This window comes from Strongylocentrotus purpuratus, unplaced genomic scaffold (genome assembly GCF_000002235.5).
Source record: "Strongylocentrotus purpuratus isolate Spur 01 unplaced genomic scaffold, Spur_5.0 spur5_scaffold_21, whole genome shotgun sequence".
Taxonomy (NCBI): domain Eukaryota; kingdom Metazoa; phylum Echinodermata; class Echinoidea; order Camarodonta; family Strongylocentrotidae; genus Strongylocentrotus; species Strongylocentrotus purpuratus.
The window spans coordinates 8,731,405-8,746,682 of NW_022145607.1; the positions used below are offsets into that span (position 1 = coordinate 8,731,405).

The window sequence follows — 15,278 nt, forward strand, 5'->3', positions numbered from 1 at the left end:
CAATATTATTATTTAGTAAGAATTTACAAATTTTGGCATGATATTTATAGCAGTGAATGATGAAATAAAAATGTCCGTACTTTATTTAAAATAGTTGATTACCCATTATTTACATGACGTTTCTTGATGGAAGAGTTGACCCAAATTATTAACAGCTGAAAATTAGCCTACGTTTCCAAATGACAGCGGCTTGCACAGACACACATGTGATGTTGCACCATGGTACATGTGGCTACCATTAATGACATGTTTGTATCATATTTTTTACAACAGGGTCATTATGCTTTTTTACATGACTGAATATTAAAAACTTAAACCTGCTTGAACCATTCTACCTTGCCGAGATTCATGTGAATCTGATTATTTATGGAGAATCAATAAAATGCGTTTTTTAAACCTTCAACCATCCTTTGTTGACCATTTTCTTTGACATATTAGGTAATTATTCAGTACAGTTACACTGTACATGTATGTGCATTAATTTGCTATCTAAAACACTAACTTATCATTACGAGATAATAAATGCTTTAACCTCGAGTCCTTTTTCGCTTTAAAGTTTTGGGCAAGTGGAAATATTGTTTGGGCAAGTAAATTGAAAACCCACTTGCCCGACAGGGCAAGTGGTGAAAAAAATTCTTGTAGCACCCTGAAATAGTTGTCCGAAATAGATGATGACCATAAACAAGTAGATTAGTCAGCACATATACCTGTACATGTAGTCGTTAATTACCTTCTCCATTTCTTGTCGCCAGCCTGTTCAATACGCCAGGTACCCAACCTTACAAGACGGAAACACAGAACCAAGCTTTCAATCTGGTTTATCAGTATGTAGAGGAGGCTATGCAAATATCGGTAAGTTTACCTCTCTATCCAGATGTACTTCTGTTTCACATTTGACTCTGCATTGCTCCACTTCTTAGTTTTGTAGGTAAACGATGTAAAATGTACATGCTTGTATTAAAGGGGAAATCTGCCATGATATTTAAAGTAGGTTTTGATAAATGCAGAAAAATGAGAGAAACAAATTGGTGAAATTTTGAGCAATATGCAATTGAAAATAGGCTATGATATTTGTTCTCATAAGCTTTCATTTTATAAGTCATTGATCGTGGAATATACTTTTTTCATACAGGGATTGTATAAAACATATGTGCAATAATTATATTTAGGGTGAATGTTTAATTGAAAATGTTCTTAAGGGGAATTATAAATTTGTGAAGTTTTTTAGTACAGGGCTTATGGGAGGGGAGCTCGCAAGATACATCACAGAGTGGCTAATTTATGTTTGATTGATCGCACCTTCTAAAATTCATGACTTACTTATTTTTAATCGTTTTTGTTCAAACTTTCACTCATCTATTTCTTTTATTTTTCTGCTTCTATTAAAACCAACTCAATATCAGGGTGGACTTCCCCTTTAAGAACAGATCATATTGTTGATGCCTAAACATAGTTAAGTCTGCAACCGGAATGCTTTAAACATATGTATTTATTTTGGCTGACAAGGGTTTGTCCTTACATTTATACATGGACTTCAGAATTATTTCAGAGTTATTTTTCTTCTTGAATACACATGGTTCTATGGCAGTTCAAGTAGAAGCTCTAAAATGTTTGCATTTGCATACCCTTAATTCATAGGTGAAAGGTTTTATAACATATTACTACAGTGAAACCTGTCTATAAAGACAAGAAAAGTGGTCTTTATTGACAGGTGGTCTTTGTAGACAGCTGCCTATAGTACATGTTACAATGAGAAACCATTTTGAAGGGAAACAAAAAACATGCTCTTTGTAGACAGGTGGTCACTAAAGCAGGTTTGACTGTATATGTGCAATCAAATGTGTTCTAAGAAATGTTACAAGATTTAGATATTACCGTTTCAATGTATCAGGACGACTTTGGAGAAGCAGAGTCAAAGGAGGAAACCAAGAATAGGACAGCCAGTCTTCTACGTACGTTAGCAAATGTCGCCCTCAGCAGTCACGTCTGTGAAAAGAAGACCATATTTGCCTTACTCCTTACGACAAAGATCAACAAGATTCCATCATCGGTGATGAAAAAGGTATGGTTAGATCGTATCAGTAATGTCATGTAGAAGATCAATAGGGGCTGTTTAACCCATTGCATTCAAGAGTCAGGTGATCCATGTGTTAAGCCTATGGGAATAGGAGAATTCAGCAGTCAACAAGTTAACAAATTAACCAGTACATGAATCTCTTGATATATATATATATATATATATATATATATATATATACATATATGTCTATATTTATGGATTACTAGTGTTGAGTTTTCATTGATTGATATTACTTTTTTTAAGGGTTGTGTATTTCACATGTTTTTAATTACTTTTAAAATGCATTACTATAGATATGCAAGTGGAAAGCGCCAACATGAAAATTGTGTCATTGAAAACAAATCACATCAAAGAATTTGGCATGATTGCCCTTTAATGTTCAATAACTGTTGCATGAAAATTATTTTCATTTTGTATAGATATAATTCCTTGAAATGCTGGAGCGCTGTATAAACGACAGCTAGGCTAAACCTGGTGTAATAATAATGCGCCTCAGAATTGAATTATCTAGATAGACGGCGCTATAGAAATGCCTATTATTATTATTATTAAGCCTGTGAAATGTGTATTTTAAAATCTTTGTACAGGTGTTGAGCTGTATAGCTGAGGGTATGTCTCACTGTAGCAGTGGACCAGAGCTAGCTACATTACACCTTGGTTTCCTAGTGTATCAATGGCTGCAGGAGAGCTATGAAATTAGGGAATTCCCCTACGGTGTTCTTGGCTGCTCATCTTCGCAGGAGTTCCTGAGGTATAACAAGCAATTATCATACAAAACAGCTTTATATCTGAGACTGCCAAAATGTGTTAATGGATGCTAGAGAGTGGAGTGTATGATATGGTATAAGGCCTTCAAGGAAATACAGTGTCTTAAGTCTAAAATTTTGAGAAAAACAAAACAATGTGACATTGGAAATGACGATGATAGAGTTTGTAGTGATGATTATGATGATGGCCCTGTATTGCTTTGTTTAGTAACTTGTAAAGAGCTTGACATATTAACTGTAGTTCCTAATTAGATATTATCTCATAAACATGTTTTAATCAAATATTCTTGAACCCATTTCTGTGAGACGTGTTCTTTATAGACATCTCTATAGGCCCTCATAAGGCCTTTAAAAAAAAAGAATGTTGTAATGTCCTTTATGTGCCAGAACCTGGGTCAGTCGGTCGATAACGGTAACAGCAGGTAAAGATTCTTTCCTGGCATCCAATGTCATCCATTCATAAAACCTATCCTGGGGGGTGTTTCACAAAGATCCCAAGACAAACTTAACTCTAAGTTGGACTTAAATATTATTGAGAGCCATTTGTAGCCTTAAATAAAATATATTCAAAAGCGAAGATTGAAATATTTTAGACTTTTTATAAATCCCACATCAAGAACATGAAATCTCCTTGATAATAGAAAATATGAGTTATTTCAATGTACATTTTATGCCTTTTAAAATAACTTTTACAAAATATTTTCATAGATGCTAACAGCTTTCCATAATTTTTAAGTCCAACTTAGGATCTTTGTAAACCCCCCCCCCTTGTTGTGTCTCCTGCAGCAAGCACCATACAGCCATCATACCTCACCTGGTCAACCTGAAGAAGCTGGGCACGGTCAAGTCCATCGCAGGAGAGCTGAAGCAAGACTGGAAGGATCTCCTCAAGTCCTCCTTCCCTCGGACCATCGCCAGTCTCCTACCGCTCCTTGCACAGTCCAGGGAGCACAGCGAGAGGGCGGAAGAAGAGAAGGAGAGAGCAGCCTGGGCAGTGCAGTGCTTGGAGGAATTAAAGCAGGCTATAGGACAGGAGGTGAGTTCATCAACGACACACGCTCCCTCTGAAAGATTCATCTTGATGGCACAGAGAATTAAGAGGGGTGGAGAAAAGGGAAGAGCATTGCAATTGATTGCTAGAACAAAAAGAAGAATTTTGAACTTCATAATTTTGTTTTGGATATCGTCTTCACAGACTGTATGCAATACATTATGTTGGAAAAAGAATAGTGTAAACTTGATTTTTTTTTTCTCCTGTATTTTTTATATTTGCAAGAGAATAACAGCAACAATTTGACCTTCCTGTTCTACAAACATGTATGTAAACTGCAATATCTGTCAGTCTATACGTTTTGTAAAATTTGGTCTGTCAGATGAAATAAGTTTCCTGTCAAGTGTTTTGAGAGTGATATCTGAAGTGCCTTGAATTGTATGTACATGCACAGTAGGTGCACTTTATTGTTTTTATATCAAGGAAAGTGTGCTCATTTTTCTCTAATACTTGTCACTATTTCAGACCCTCAATGCCTGGATCCAGTCCCATTTGCACTTGATCGTGGTGGAGCTCCTCACCATGCTGTATGAGCCTTGGACAGAGACTAGCCAGAGTTCAAGGTTCATGACCCCCAGTGACCCTGAGCCTGACCCACCCTTCTTCACATCTTACATGATAAAGGCCACCTTGGACCATCTGACGACCTGCCATGCCGGCGGTAGGTCTCTGACCCTCATCTCACTCCTGGCAAAGACACATGTAAGCAATGTGTATTTTAAAAATCAATACTTTCCTTGTAGATGTGTAAGTCTTGTCTATGGATAAGTTACCATGCTGACAACTGGTTTGAGTTTTCACCCTACCTGCAAAACTGTTACATTTTCACCACTTTTTTACATGTTTGTCTTAAGTGGACCTGGGGGGCGTTTCACAAAACTTGTCATCAGGGACAAATGACTGTTTTTGTTATAAGCTACTGAAATCCTTGCTTCTGATTGGTTATCAACAGATTTGTCACTGATTTTTGTCATTTGTCATTGAAAAAAGGCTTTGTGAAATGGGTCCCTGGACTGAAAGAAATTCCCCAAATTTACTTTTTTAACGCTATCTCCTACAGTGACATGTATGACGGCTGAGCAAGCAGGTTGATATAGTTAAAGTATAATAACAAATAGCCATTATTGATGATAATAAAATAAATAATACAAAGCTACTTGTACAAACCTCCATAAAGTCAGTTCTATAAGTGGAGATGAACATGTGTACATTTGGTGATTTGTATGTCTAGGAATTATTTGAGAGCATATTTTTATCCTGACATATAATTTTGCTCTAATACGTGCAATCTGCAATCACTTTTCTCTGTTTTCAGGACAGTATCCAGAAAGTTCTACTAGAGCTACATCTGCGGATGTGGCGATGTCGGCAGCCCTACGAGAGACGACGTCTCCTGCTGGGGTATCGCTTGTTTGGTCTTCTCCTGATCAAGGAGCTCCATACCAAGCTAGGTGGATCCTGGGTGTACGTCCTGCAGAACCTGATCTATACGCTGGTCCATACCATCCATCAGCATCGGGCAGGGGAGGGCAGGTCATCGGTCATGGAGGGATCATCATCCTTGGTTCTTCCTTGCCTGGATCTGTTGAGACATATCAGTGAGGCGGCGGTGGTGCAGTGCTCAGAGGTAAAAGTGTACATGAATTTCACTGTGTTAGGACTCACTTTGTTTACTTTGTTTACTTTGTTAGGTGTATTCCTTTGTTGAATATTTTACTTCAGGCTTTTCAGGTAATATCACTTATCCATGCCATGCACAGTGATTTACTCCCAAAATGTTGATTTGTGATAATTGATTATAAACTTGGTAGCACAAAAGGGTACAAAAAGGGAAGTTGCAATTGATCTTTACTGTGGTCAGTTGAGATTCCATTACACAACAAGGGAGGTATGAAATCCTGTCAAGTACAGACAAATTTGACTTTTTCAATGCATACATGTACCTAAACTACTGGAAAGGGTCAGACACCAAAACTTTTATAGTATCTCAAAAGGAAGTCCCTGACTGTATGATAGTCTTTGCAACAATAAGTCAGAAACGCTTTTTGCTCTTTTGCTGTAGGAATTCAGCTACCATGTTGAGGTGAGCCTAGGAGCAGTACTGTTGGTGGTTGGTGTGAATCACGGTGATAATATTATTATCAAGCAATTAAATAAATCTGTAACATTCTTTGTCCAGTCTCTAGGAGTTCAGCAAGCATGCAGAGTTCATCCTAAGAACATTAGTTAGTCAATGGTGATAGTCCTGAGGATGTCACCAAGCAGTTATATAATTCTGTAACTATCCTATCGCTTTGTCCTATCACTAGGAGTTCAGCAAACACATAGAGGTGATCCTGGGAGCAGTAGTCCCATTGGTTGGCAATAGTCATGATGATGTCAGCAAACAGGCACTGTCACTGGTAGAGTTCCTGGTCGTTGAGAACCATGGGAAGCTGAAGGAAGCACTCCTGGACACCAACCCTCTCCCTGACAAGGCTGAACTGAAGAAAGCTAGGAAAGTCCTGGAAAAGATCAAGAACAAACAGGAAGATGCCAACTTGTTAGCTGTAAGTATCAGATTTACTCTAATATAGATATAAACAATAAAGAAGAAAAAACACAATATCTTCCAAAGAAGATGAGTTAAAGAAAGAAGGGCTGTACATATATATTGATGCTTCCCTGTTTACACACATATATATATATATATTTATATTTATTTATTCCATTTTATTTAAACAGGGTAGCCCCATCATTAATCAAAGTACTTTTTCCAGTGGGCCCTGTTAACAAAAGCAACATAACTATATGAAGATACAAACTACTTAAACAATATAAAAAATATGAACATATAGAATGACGATTGATATTTTCTTCTAGATTTGGTACATTGTTGCCATCTTAGAAGCAATTTTTAAGGTGGTTGTCTGAAAGAAAGCTGTCCATGAAGCCAAGCTCTTCTCAGACTAGTATGTTTCAGGATGCCAGCTCTTAGGCCGTTGCCAGTTTTCAGGCTCCAGTACCTCCCGGTTTTGTGCCTTATTTCAGGCTTTAAATTGTATAGAACACACAGGGTTCCTTCATGTAAGGGTTTTCTTACAGGTCAATTTAAAAAATCCACTTGCATCCATTTTATTGAATTTTCTTGACAGGAGATCAACCATTTTCTGATGAGGGGTGGTCAGCATTGTAAGAATCACACCTTGGAGGGATTAAACAGCTTGCATCATGAGCTTGCGTCAAGAAAAGCTGAGCTTGCTATGCTGGTCTCCATGTGTGCAGGTTAGTTATTCTTGACGTTAGCACTTTAAGATTTGTGTTTTTGAAGCTTCTAAACTGTAAAGTGCTAGAGAAAAATAAGGGTAGTGCTGTTCACACGTTCATATCTTTTAACACAAATGTATGACCATGTGTAGGACCAGTTTTGGGGTTGTACGTCTTGTTCTTGTAAGCGCATTATCTCAAGAACAGATTCATGGATTCCTGCCAAACTTTAGTCATGTATGTATCTTGCAGAGCCAATGAACTGATTAGATTTTGGGTTCACAAGGTCACAGGGCTTATTATGTATACAAAAATGGCTTGTGATCGTGTTATCTCAAGAACTGATCGATTGATTCCTACCAAACATAGGTCATGTATGTATCTTGCAGAGCTAATGCACTGTTTAAATTTTGGGGTAACGAGGTCAAAGGTCACAGGACTCATTATGTATGCAAAAATGGCTCGTGATCGCTTTATCTCAAGAACTGATCGATGGATTCCTGCCAAACTTTAGTCATGTATGTATCTTGCTAAGCCAATGAACTGATTAGATTTTGGGATCACGACGTCAAAGGTCACAGGGCTCATTATGTAGGCAAATATAGCTTGTGATCACATTATCATTAGAACCGATGGACAGATTACCATCAAACTCAGGACATGTATGTATCTTGCTGAGCTAATGAACTTGGAAGATTTCGGGGTCATAAGGTCAAAGATCATGGGGCTCGTTATGTATGCTCAAATAGCTTGTGATGGCATTATCATTCGAACTGACGGATGGATTGTAACACTTTTCTTGGAATCGAGCAAACAAGAACAAAAAATGTGAAAAACATATTTTTAGAAAAGGGGGGAAAAACAGATGAGAAAGTTGATGTATTTTAATAGTTGTAATTGATCAAGTGAGATACATGAAAATAAGTTAAATATGAAACCAAACCTCATTTGTGAATTCGGGCCTATATGTATACTTATCTACAACCTAATAGACCTGTTCACTAACATATTCAAATTTATGGATGTTCATATCCTGGGGTCCTAGTGACGATTTATTCCAGTAATGAACTGCAATACTTGGAATCCAGTCTATATATATCATGTCTCAGACAAGTTTGGGGGTTGTCAAGAACAACCTTTGTTTAAAAAGTATGCATCAAGTTTGAGTATGTTGGTAAACCTGTCTATTGTCTGACCTAGCAACAACTGAAGATTGCATCACTATTACAAGACAAATTCCTGGAGGGAGGTTAGGAATCAGTACTCACTGAAAAATAAAGAAGTTCCATAAATAGACAGACCCAAATGAATAACTTGAATAACATTCCCCTGTTACTTCAAGTCATAGCCAGAATGCAGGTTGCATACATTAGTTGTTGCTTTGTTAGGGGAAGCTTTAGGGTGGTCGCTGCTAGTAGCAACCATTGTTGGTAGAGGCATGCTTACAATTTGAATATCTTTTGTGAACTACCGGTAGTCTATTTGAAGTCGAGCACATTTGAGGACAGGTGTGTATTGCTTGTTTATAAATGCATGCTAAAGAAATAGGCCATTTTCATAATGTAACCAAATTTAATGCATAAGTCTTTGTAGTGCCTCAATACATATTATTTCATTCACCTGAAAAGAATAATAGTATTTCAATAGACGGAATCCGAACTGCATACATTAGTTGTTGACAAACATTATGGCTTGACCTACCTAACAACACTTAATATATGCAGTTTGCATTCTTACTATTGAAATACCATTTTATCAGGTGAATGAAATAACTTGCATTGAGGCACTTCACAAAGACTTATACATTAAATTTGGTTACATGATGAAAATGGCCTCTTGTCTTGGGTTTAAGGGGTGGTTAGACTTGCTTAGTATTCATATATTCATGTTTATTCAATGAACTCCATCAAACTCATCCTTGGGGTTGTGGTTTTGAAAGTTTGATTTACTAACTGTCCAAAATTGTACATGTTTGCTGGTCGGGTATATAAATGAGGGCTTGCTCACCTGATAGATCAGAGGCAGTGAGCGAGCAAGGCCAGTGTACAGTGATACATTTAATAGAAATGTGTACAAGTGATGAATGTCATCACATGTACATAACAAAAGACATTCACAACACATTCACAACACTATACAACATACACTATACAACATACAACCAAGGGGTTTTGGTAACTCCTTGATACAACATGCCATAACCCTAGCTAACATTATGCTGTATTACTGGCCTTGTTATTATCTATTTATGCCAGCCTTTTTTCGCTGGCATAAATAATGGTGATGCTAGTGGGCTGCGTTTTCGACCCGAAAGCAAGTTATGCTAATTAGATTTGAGGCAATTTTCAAACAAGTGCACAGTGTATAGGAGTACAGTGGACAATCAATGCATGTTATGATTATGACTGAGTGATTTCAAGTACAGTGGTGTTGAAAGTGCAGAAAGGCTGCTGAACCGAGCTCCAACAACAGTTTAGAAGGATGATAACAATCATGTTATCGATGCTAGCTTAAACACCAGCCTCAACACCGAGTGACGTTGGTGAAAAGTATTGCGATAAAAAGCATAATCCATTCAGAAATTCCAATAAATTACATCGTACATAAAATCTGCAGTCATATTTTTTATTCATGTATATCACATTAAATTGTTTTCTCATTTGTCAACCCCTTAGGGCTCGGATTTTTAAAGGGCTAAATGTGTTTTTGAATGTACAACAATTTTTTTAATTTTTACACTGTTTTTATAAAATGTAAAATGTGTTGTCAATTTAAGGATTATAAAAGCTTATTTTCCTTTTTAAAATTCCTAGCATGTAACAAAAGTAGATGCAGTCTGTGCAGATATTTGTCCATATTTTAGTGATGCATCTGGTATATTGTTAGGGCCCTGAATCACAAGTTTTTGAGCCAAACCACATAATGTGAAATGATTGTTATGAAAGAGTTCACTCATTAAAGTCATCTCCTCTGTCTGTGGTTTAGAGAGTGCATCAGATAGTGTTCTTCCACAACTCATCTGCGAGCTGGTGTCACTCTGCGGCAGTAACCATAGCAACCAAGATGGACAAGCTTCCGCATTGCAGAAAGCAGCAGGTATGGATGATGTTACTAGACTCAAGCTGCATTTTTTTTTTTGCAATCGAAATTGATTTATGCAAATTCAGTCTAAGATATAACAGGTTCTAGGTGTTTATGATTTCTGGTGAAATTCGCATGTCGACTTAAATATCCTTAGTATTACCCATATTTGTTGCTCACATCGTAATGGAATTTAGACAAACAACTATTTTGCTGAAACCATGTACAGTAGTAGATATTCACTAAGAAGCAAACATGCAGTTATCCACATGCCACTAGTAATTCCAACCTATAGAAATCATATATATTTTTAGAGTTCATTTACAAATCAAAGAAATGTAGGAGTCTTCCAAGTGTTATCACAGATTGCAAGGGCAAGAATATGCTTTTTATAGTTAAAGATGCGATTGCATTGTGAGAGAAACGTTATGGAATCGATCAGAAAAGGATGATCATCTAGCATATAAGTATTGGTGTGTATTGCAAGGTTCTGGAATCAAAATGATAAGAAATTTGGCCCAGTCTTGGTAAATTTACTGTACACAAAAAGTTGTATATGGGACTACGCGACACATGTGCGATATCTATCAGGTCCACATAATAATTTACCAAATATATCAATTAGTAGGCGGTTTCTCTGCAAAATTTGTATCATCACGTATTAGTCAAAACATATTCTTTCACATGATTGGTAGTAAGAGCTAACATTTCATTTTTTGAGAGGGGGGCGTTTCCAAAACTGGTCTTTACTTTAATATTCTCTTTCATTGTAATTTTGTTACAGGCCAATGCCTCGGTGAGATCGGATCACCTGATCTCTCGGTCATCGCACTCAAGAAATGGGGAGGAGGAGAGCAAAGTGCCAGCTACTCTACGGCCGTTAAGAGATTCCGTGATAACAATGACCGCATCAGCTGCAGGAATGCAGTTATCCTTCATCTACTCAAAGAATACCTCACAGATCCATGGTGAGATGATGTAATCCATGTTCAGATTTACTTTGTGTCTACAGTCAAACCTGCTTTAGAGACCATCTTGCTTTAGAGACCACCTGTCTACAAAGACTATGTTTTTTGTTTCCCTTGAAAATGGTTTCTCATTGAAACATGTACTAAAGGAACCTGTCTAGAAAGACCACTTTTGTGTTTTCCTTGGGCGGTTGCTATAGACAGGTTTGACTGTACTTATCGTTAGTTGTGTGTGAGAAGGCCATTGACAATACATTGCTCTTACGAACTTCTTGCGAGCAGCCAACATAAATTTCCCTTGTTTTTACGTTGTTTCCTGTAGGATGAATTGATTGTAAACATTACCTATATGTAATGCAAAGTTCATGTGTGTGTAGTTGGGTTGGATGGGGGTATGATTATTTATGTTCTGGGATAGTCCCTTTTTGCAACCATCTCTACGAAATATCTCAGTTTCAAACTTGGGTCCAGCAGAGTCTGTTTGTAGGTAAAGACTGAGAGCTGACCACTAGACCAACTCAGATCTCCTGTATTGAGGTTTAGTTTCTTACAAGATATTTTGATAAAATGGAGTACCAGTTGAAAAAATATCAGAGCTGGTTTATTTGTTTCTTGTCCTTGTCCTTAATTAATAAACACAATTTGAACATAACAGCAAACTTTTTTATTTTACCCAATCAAAATTCCTGACATACTTGTATAAATGTATCGTTTTGTGGCAGTGTTGATGTAGTAGCAGCCTCTGCCAAGTGCTTGAAGATGGTGTTAGGTACAAGGAGTGGACAGACCTTCTATGAGCAGTACAGAGACCAGAACATTGACACTCTGCTGGCCTATCTATATCCCTTCAAAACATCCAAGAATAAGGTACAGTGTAGTTCGGCATCTTCATGCTTTGTTCTGTAAGAATCACGTTTGTAGCAAATGTGAAATACTGTTTATTGAGGAAATTTCCTCGATATGAAACTGGTTGTACAATATCCATTGAAAAGTTGCTTCTCTGTTGCAGGTTAATTTATTGGTTACAGGTAAAGAAAATGCCATATCTAGAACTGGCCAGTAGTGGAATTGTTAACATTTTATTCATAGGAAAAATAATGCAGTACCTTCTTTAGAAAGCATACTGTCTACAGTGGTCACTTTTACTTTTTCCTTTTGGCAAACTTTAGAAGTAAATTTTATATTTATTTCACATTTTATCTGTTCTATAAACATCTCACCAGATCATCAAACTGCCCGCCATCGACAGCTGTGACGAAGCCTTCATGAGGCATGTTGGTGAGGAGTCGCTATGGCAACCAGTGAGAGGAAGTCATGAGGATTGGTTGAAGGATCTGACCTTAGCTTTGATCAAGAGCGGTGGGGTGAGGGATGAGATCCTCAGACTGCTAGAACCTATCTGCTTGGCCAAGGTGAGTTAACAGCTGTGACTTTAGGACAACCATGTCCTACAAGTAGGACAAAGGTGCACTAAACAAGTATGTCCTCTGGCAATTAGTGACTATAGGACAGTTGCATATATATGTAAATATATGAGAAGTAAAGCTACAAACAATCCAATCATCCACCACCTAAGACAGTTTCCCATTTGGTATACTTACTTGTACCCATAGTCCCAGATAGGTCAAGCAAAAAATAAAACAGATATATAATTATATTATATTTATTTATCTATTAATTAATTGATTATTTTTTTATTTTTTGTTTTGTTGTTGGAATATACATGTATATCCATTTTGAAATAGATGGAATCACCCCCTCCCCCATCATTGAAGTGTAAGTTTCATTGGGATGGGAGAGGGGTGAGTTTCTTGGGGGATTTGTTATCAATGCAGACTGTCCATTGTTCATGTGATAGGAATTGGGGTGGTGCTTGTAAGATCATGTTTTGGATGAATAGAATGCCATGTAATAGTAGCAAGGAGACAAGAAAGGTTGTCTTTCTGTCCTGGTTATATCTAATTATCTAATCCCTAGGACTTGTTTCTTCAACATCATATCATTGAAATGGTATTGATTATAAGATTTGAAATCACTTCTTCAATATACATTTTTTTTTACATCACAACATACATGCATTGCCTTTCAAGTGCAATTCAATGCATGTGAAATGATTGTGATGTACATTAACATGAAATTTCATCAATTGTCAGAAAGGACAAATTCTTGCAGGATTCATGCCATTCTTTGCGCTCCCCCTCAGGTTGAGTTCGCTGAGCAGGTATTCCCCTACCTCATCCACGACATCCTTACAGCTGATAACAACGTCTACAGGCAGATCCTCTCTGAACAGATCAAAGGAGTGTTCGGTGCATTCACAGAGTCGGTCAGCGACAGCCGTGCCCCTACACCTATGCCAGGCTCACTAGGTGAGTGTTCATACTGGGAAAAAGTTGATATTTTCATGCTGATCTGACAATGTTCTAGCAACATTATCTCTAGGATTTATTTAATAAAAATATTGGGAATAGTGTTTGGTCGCCATTAAACTATATGTAGGTTTTAATTTAGGTTAGGTTTAAAATTAGGGAAAGTTTTGAGTGCTGGGTTGAATTTGGAGCATACAACTGTAGTTGTAGCATATGTTGTACATCATAATGTGTGGGAAAAGGGAATTCTTGAATTATAATGCATTCTTGAAAGTATTACTTGGTGGAGTTTAATTATCAACAGTCAAGCTTCTAATCCCATACCAGGCTCCAAATCCCATTTCCCTTTTCAGTGTTGATTCTCTGTGTCTTTACTTCTCCTGTTTCAAAGGAAGCAACTGCTAGCATATGATGGTATATCAGAAATCTGGGCCATGTCACATAAACAATTTTAAACTATACTGAATCAATCATAAATGTCTGGCCAATGGCAAGTCAATAGACAATCCAATCAATTGCAAGTCTCGATAAAATAAGCGCCTCAGGTTCATTGATAGAAGTTCTGTGCTTGAGACATGGTAATCAAGGATGATTCCTTACTGCAGGGTAGTAGTGCACTTTAATCTCAGAATCAAATTGCTACAAGAATATTGCTTCTTCCTGAATCCAAATATCATCTGAAAACCCTTAGTAAATCATGGGTCAGGCATAATTTTATATTCTATACTGCTCTCTTTTAAAAACTCCTTTCTCCGCACTGATTATTCCTTCATGTACATGTACTTGTTGAAAACATTTGAAAACATTTTACACAATCATTTTTGATTTATTTTGGACTGTAGACCAGAGAAACCAAGGGCTAGGTCAGAGGTCAATCAAGACTCTGCTTGACACAATCCACTACCTTAGAACACAAGAGAGATCCAGTAGGTTAGTATGAGGCAGAGCTGACATTTCTTTTAAGTTAAAAAGAAAAGAGCAAAATTTTGATTGAATTAATTTTGAAGAGGCAATGCAGATTAATCGTTGATTCAAATCAACACTGCGATTTTGTAAAATCTGATACAAGGTTTGTCTACAAGATATACAGTGAATTAACATTTTAAGAGAATGTTATTTTATTCTTATTGTTGTTTCCCTCAGGCTTTTGTTTATGTTGTTCATATGCAGTTTAGATGTACAGAATATTTACATGTTTACATATACAATATTTACATTGATAACCCTTAATATTGAAATTCATTTATAATTGTATTTCAGGACATCTCGCTTCACTCCGTGGGACAACAACTTCTGGTTGGATGTGGACTACCTTCAGATGGCCAAAGCAGCTCAGATGTGTGAGGCTCACTTCACCTGTTTGCTCTACTCTGAAATATGGTGCAATGAACAAAGGTACACGCACTCTAGTCTCCTTGTGGTCCAATTTAGTGGAGGTATACATGGTTTAGAAGAGGGGTTACATGTACATTGTATGGTTCTGTTGGGTCAGTTTGATGATGCAGCAAAATTAGGATGACAGTTTTTGGTTGGATACAGACCAAGGCTGCTCAGATTAGCCTGCTATGAAGTATGGTGCCATGAACAAAGGTACGCTCTAGTCTCCTTGAGGCAAATCAGACATGGGGGTAAACTGCTAATCAGAAATGGGGGTAAACTGCTTGAAGAAAAAAGAAAAAGAAAGAAAGAGAAACAAAAATTGTATAATGGAATGAC

General features: G+C 37.1%; 1 protein-coding gene across 1 annotated transcript in view; it reads left to right on the forward strand.

The window, feature by feature from the left end:
- Window positions 1-15,278, forward strand: part of LOC105440179 (serine-protein kinase ATM-like) — a 60,997-nt gene that overhangs the window by 26,819 nt on the left and 18,900 nt on the right. The window contains exons 24-38 of the mRNA XM_030994954.1: window positions 753-852; window positions 1,892-2,062; window positions 2,668-2,831; window positions 3,634-3,883; window positions 4,364-4,600; window positions 5,214-5,525; window positions 6,208-6,447; window positions 7,033-7,162; window positions 10,130-10,240; window positions 11,010-11,193; window positions 11,916-12,060; window positions 12,417-12,605; window positions 13,397-13,562; window positions 14,405-14,492; window positions 14,823-14,957. Of these exons, the coding sequence (XP_030850814.1) occupies window positions 753-852; window positions 1,892-2,062; window positions 2,668-2,831; window positions 3,634-3,883; window positions 4,364-4,600; window positions 5,214-5,525; window positions 6,208-6,447; window positions 7,033-7,162; window positions 10,130-10,240; window positions 11,010-11,193; window positions 11,916-12,060; window positions 12,417-12,605; window positions 13,397-13,562; window positions 14,405-14,492; window positions 14,823-14,957 (2,622 nt within the window). The remainder of the gene's footprint in view (window positions 1-752; window positions 853-1,891; window positions 2,063-2,667; window positions 2,832-3,633; window positions 3,884-4,363; window positions 4,601-5,213; window positions 5,526-6,207; window positions 6,448-7,032; window positions 7,163-10,129; window positions 10,241-11,009; window positions 11,194-11,915; window positions 12,061-12,416; window positions 12,606-13,396; window positions 13,563-14,404; window positions 14,493-14,822; window positions 14,958-15,278) is intronic.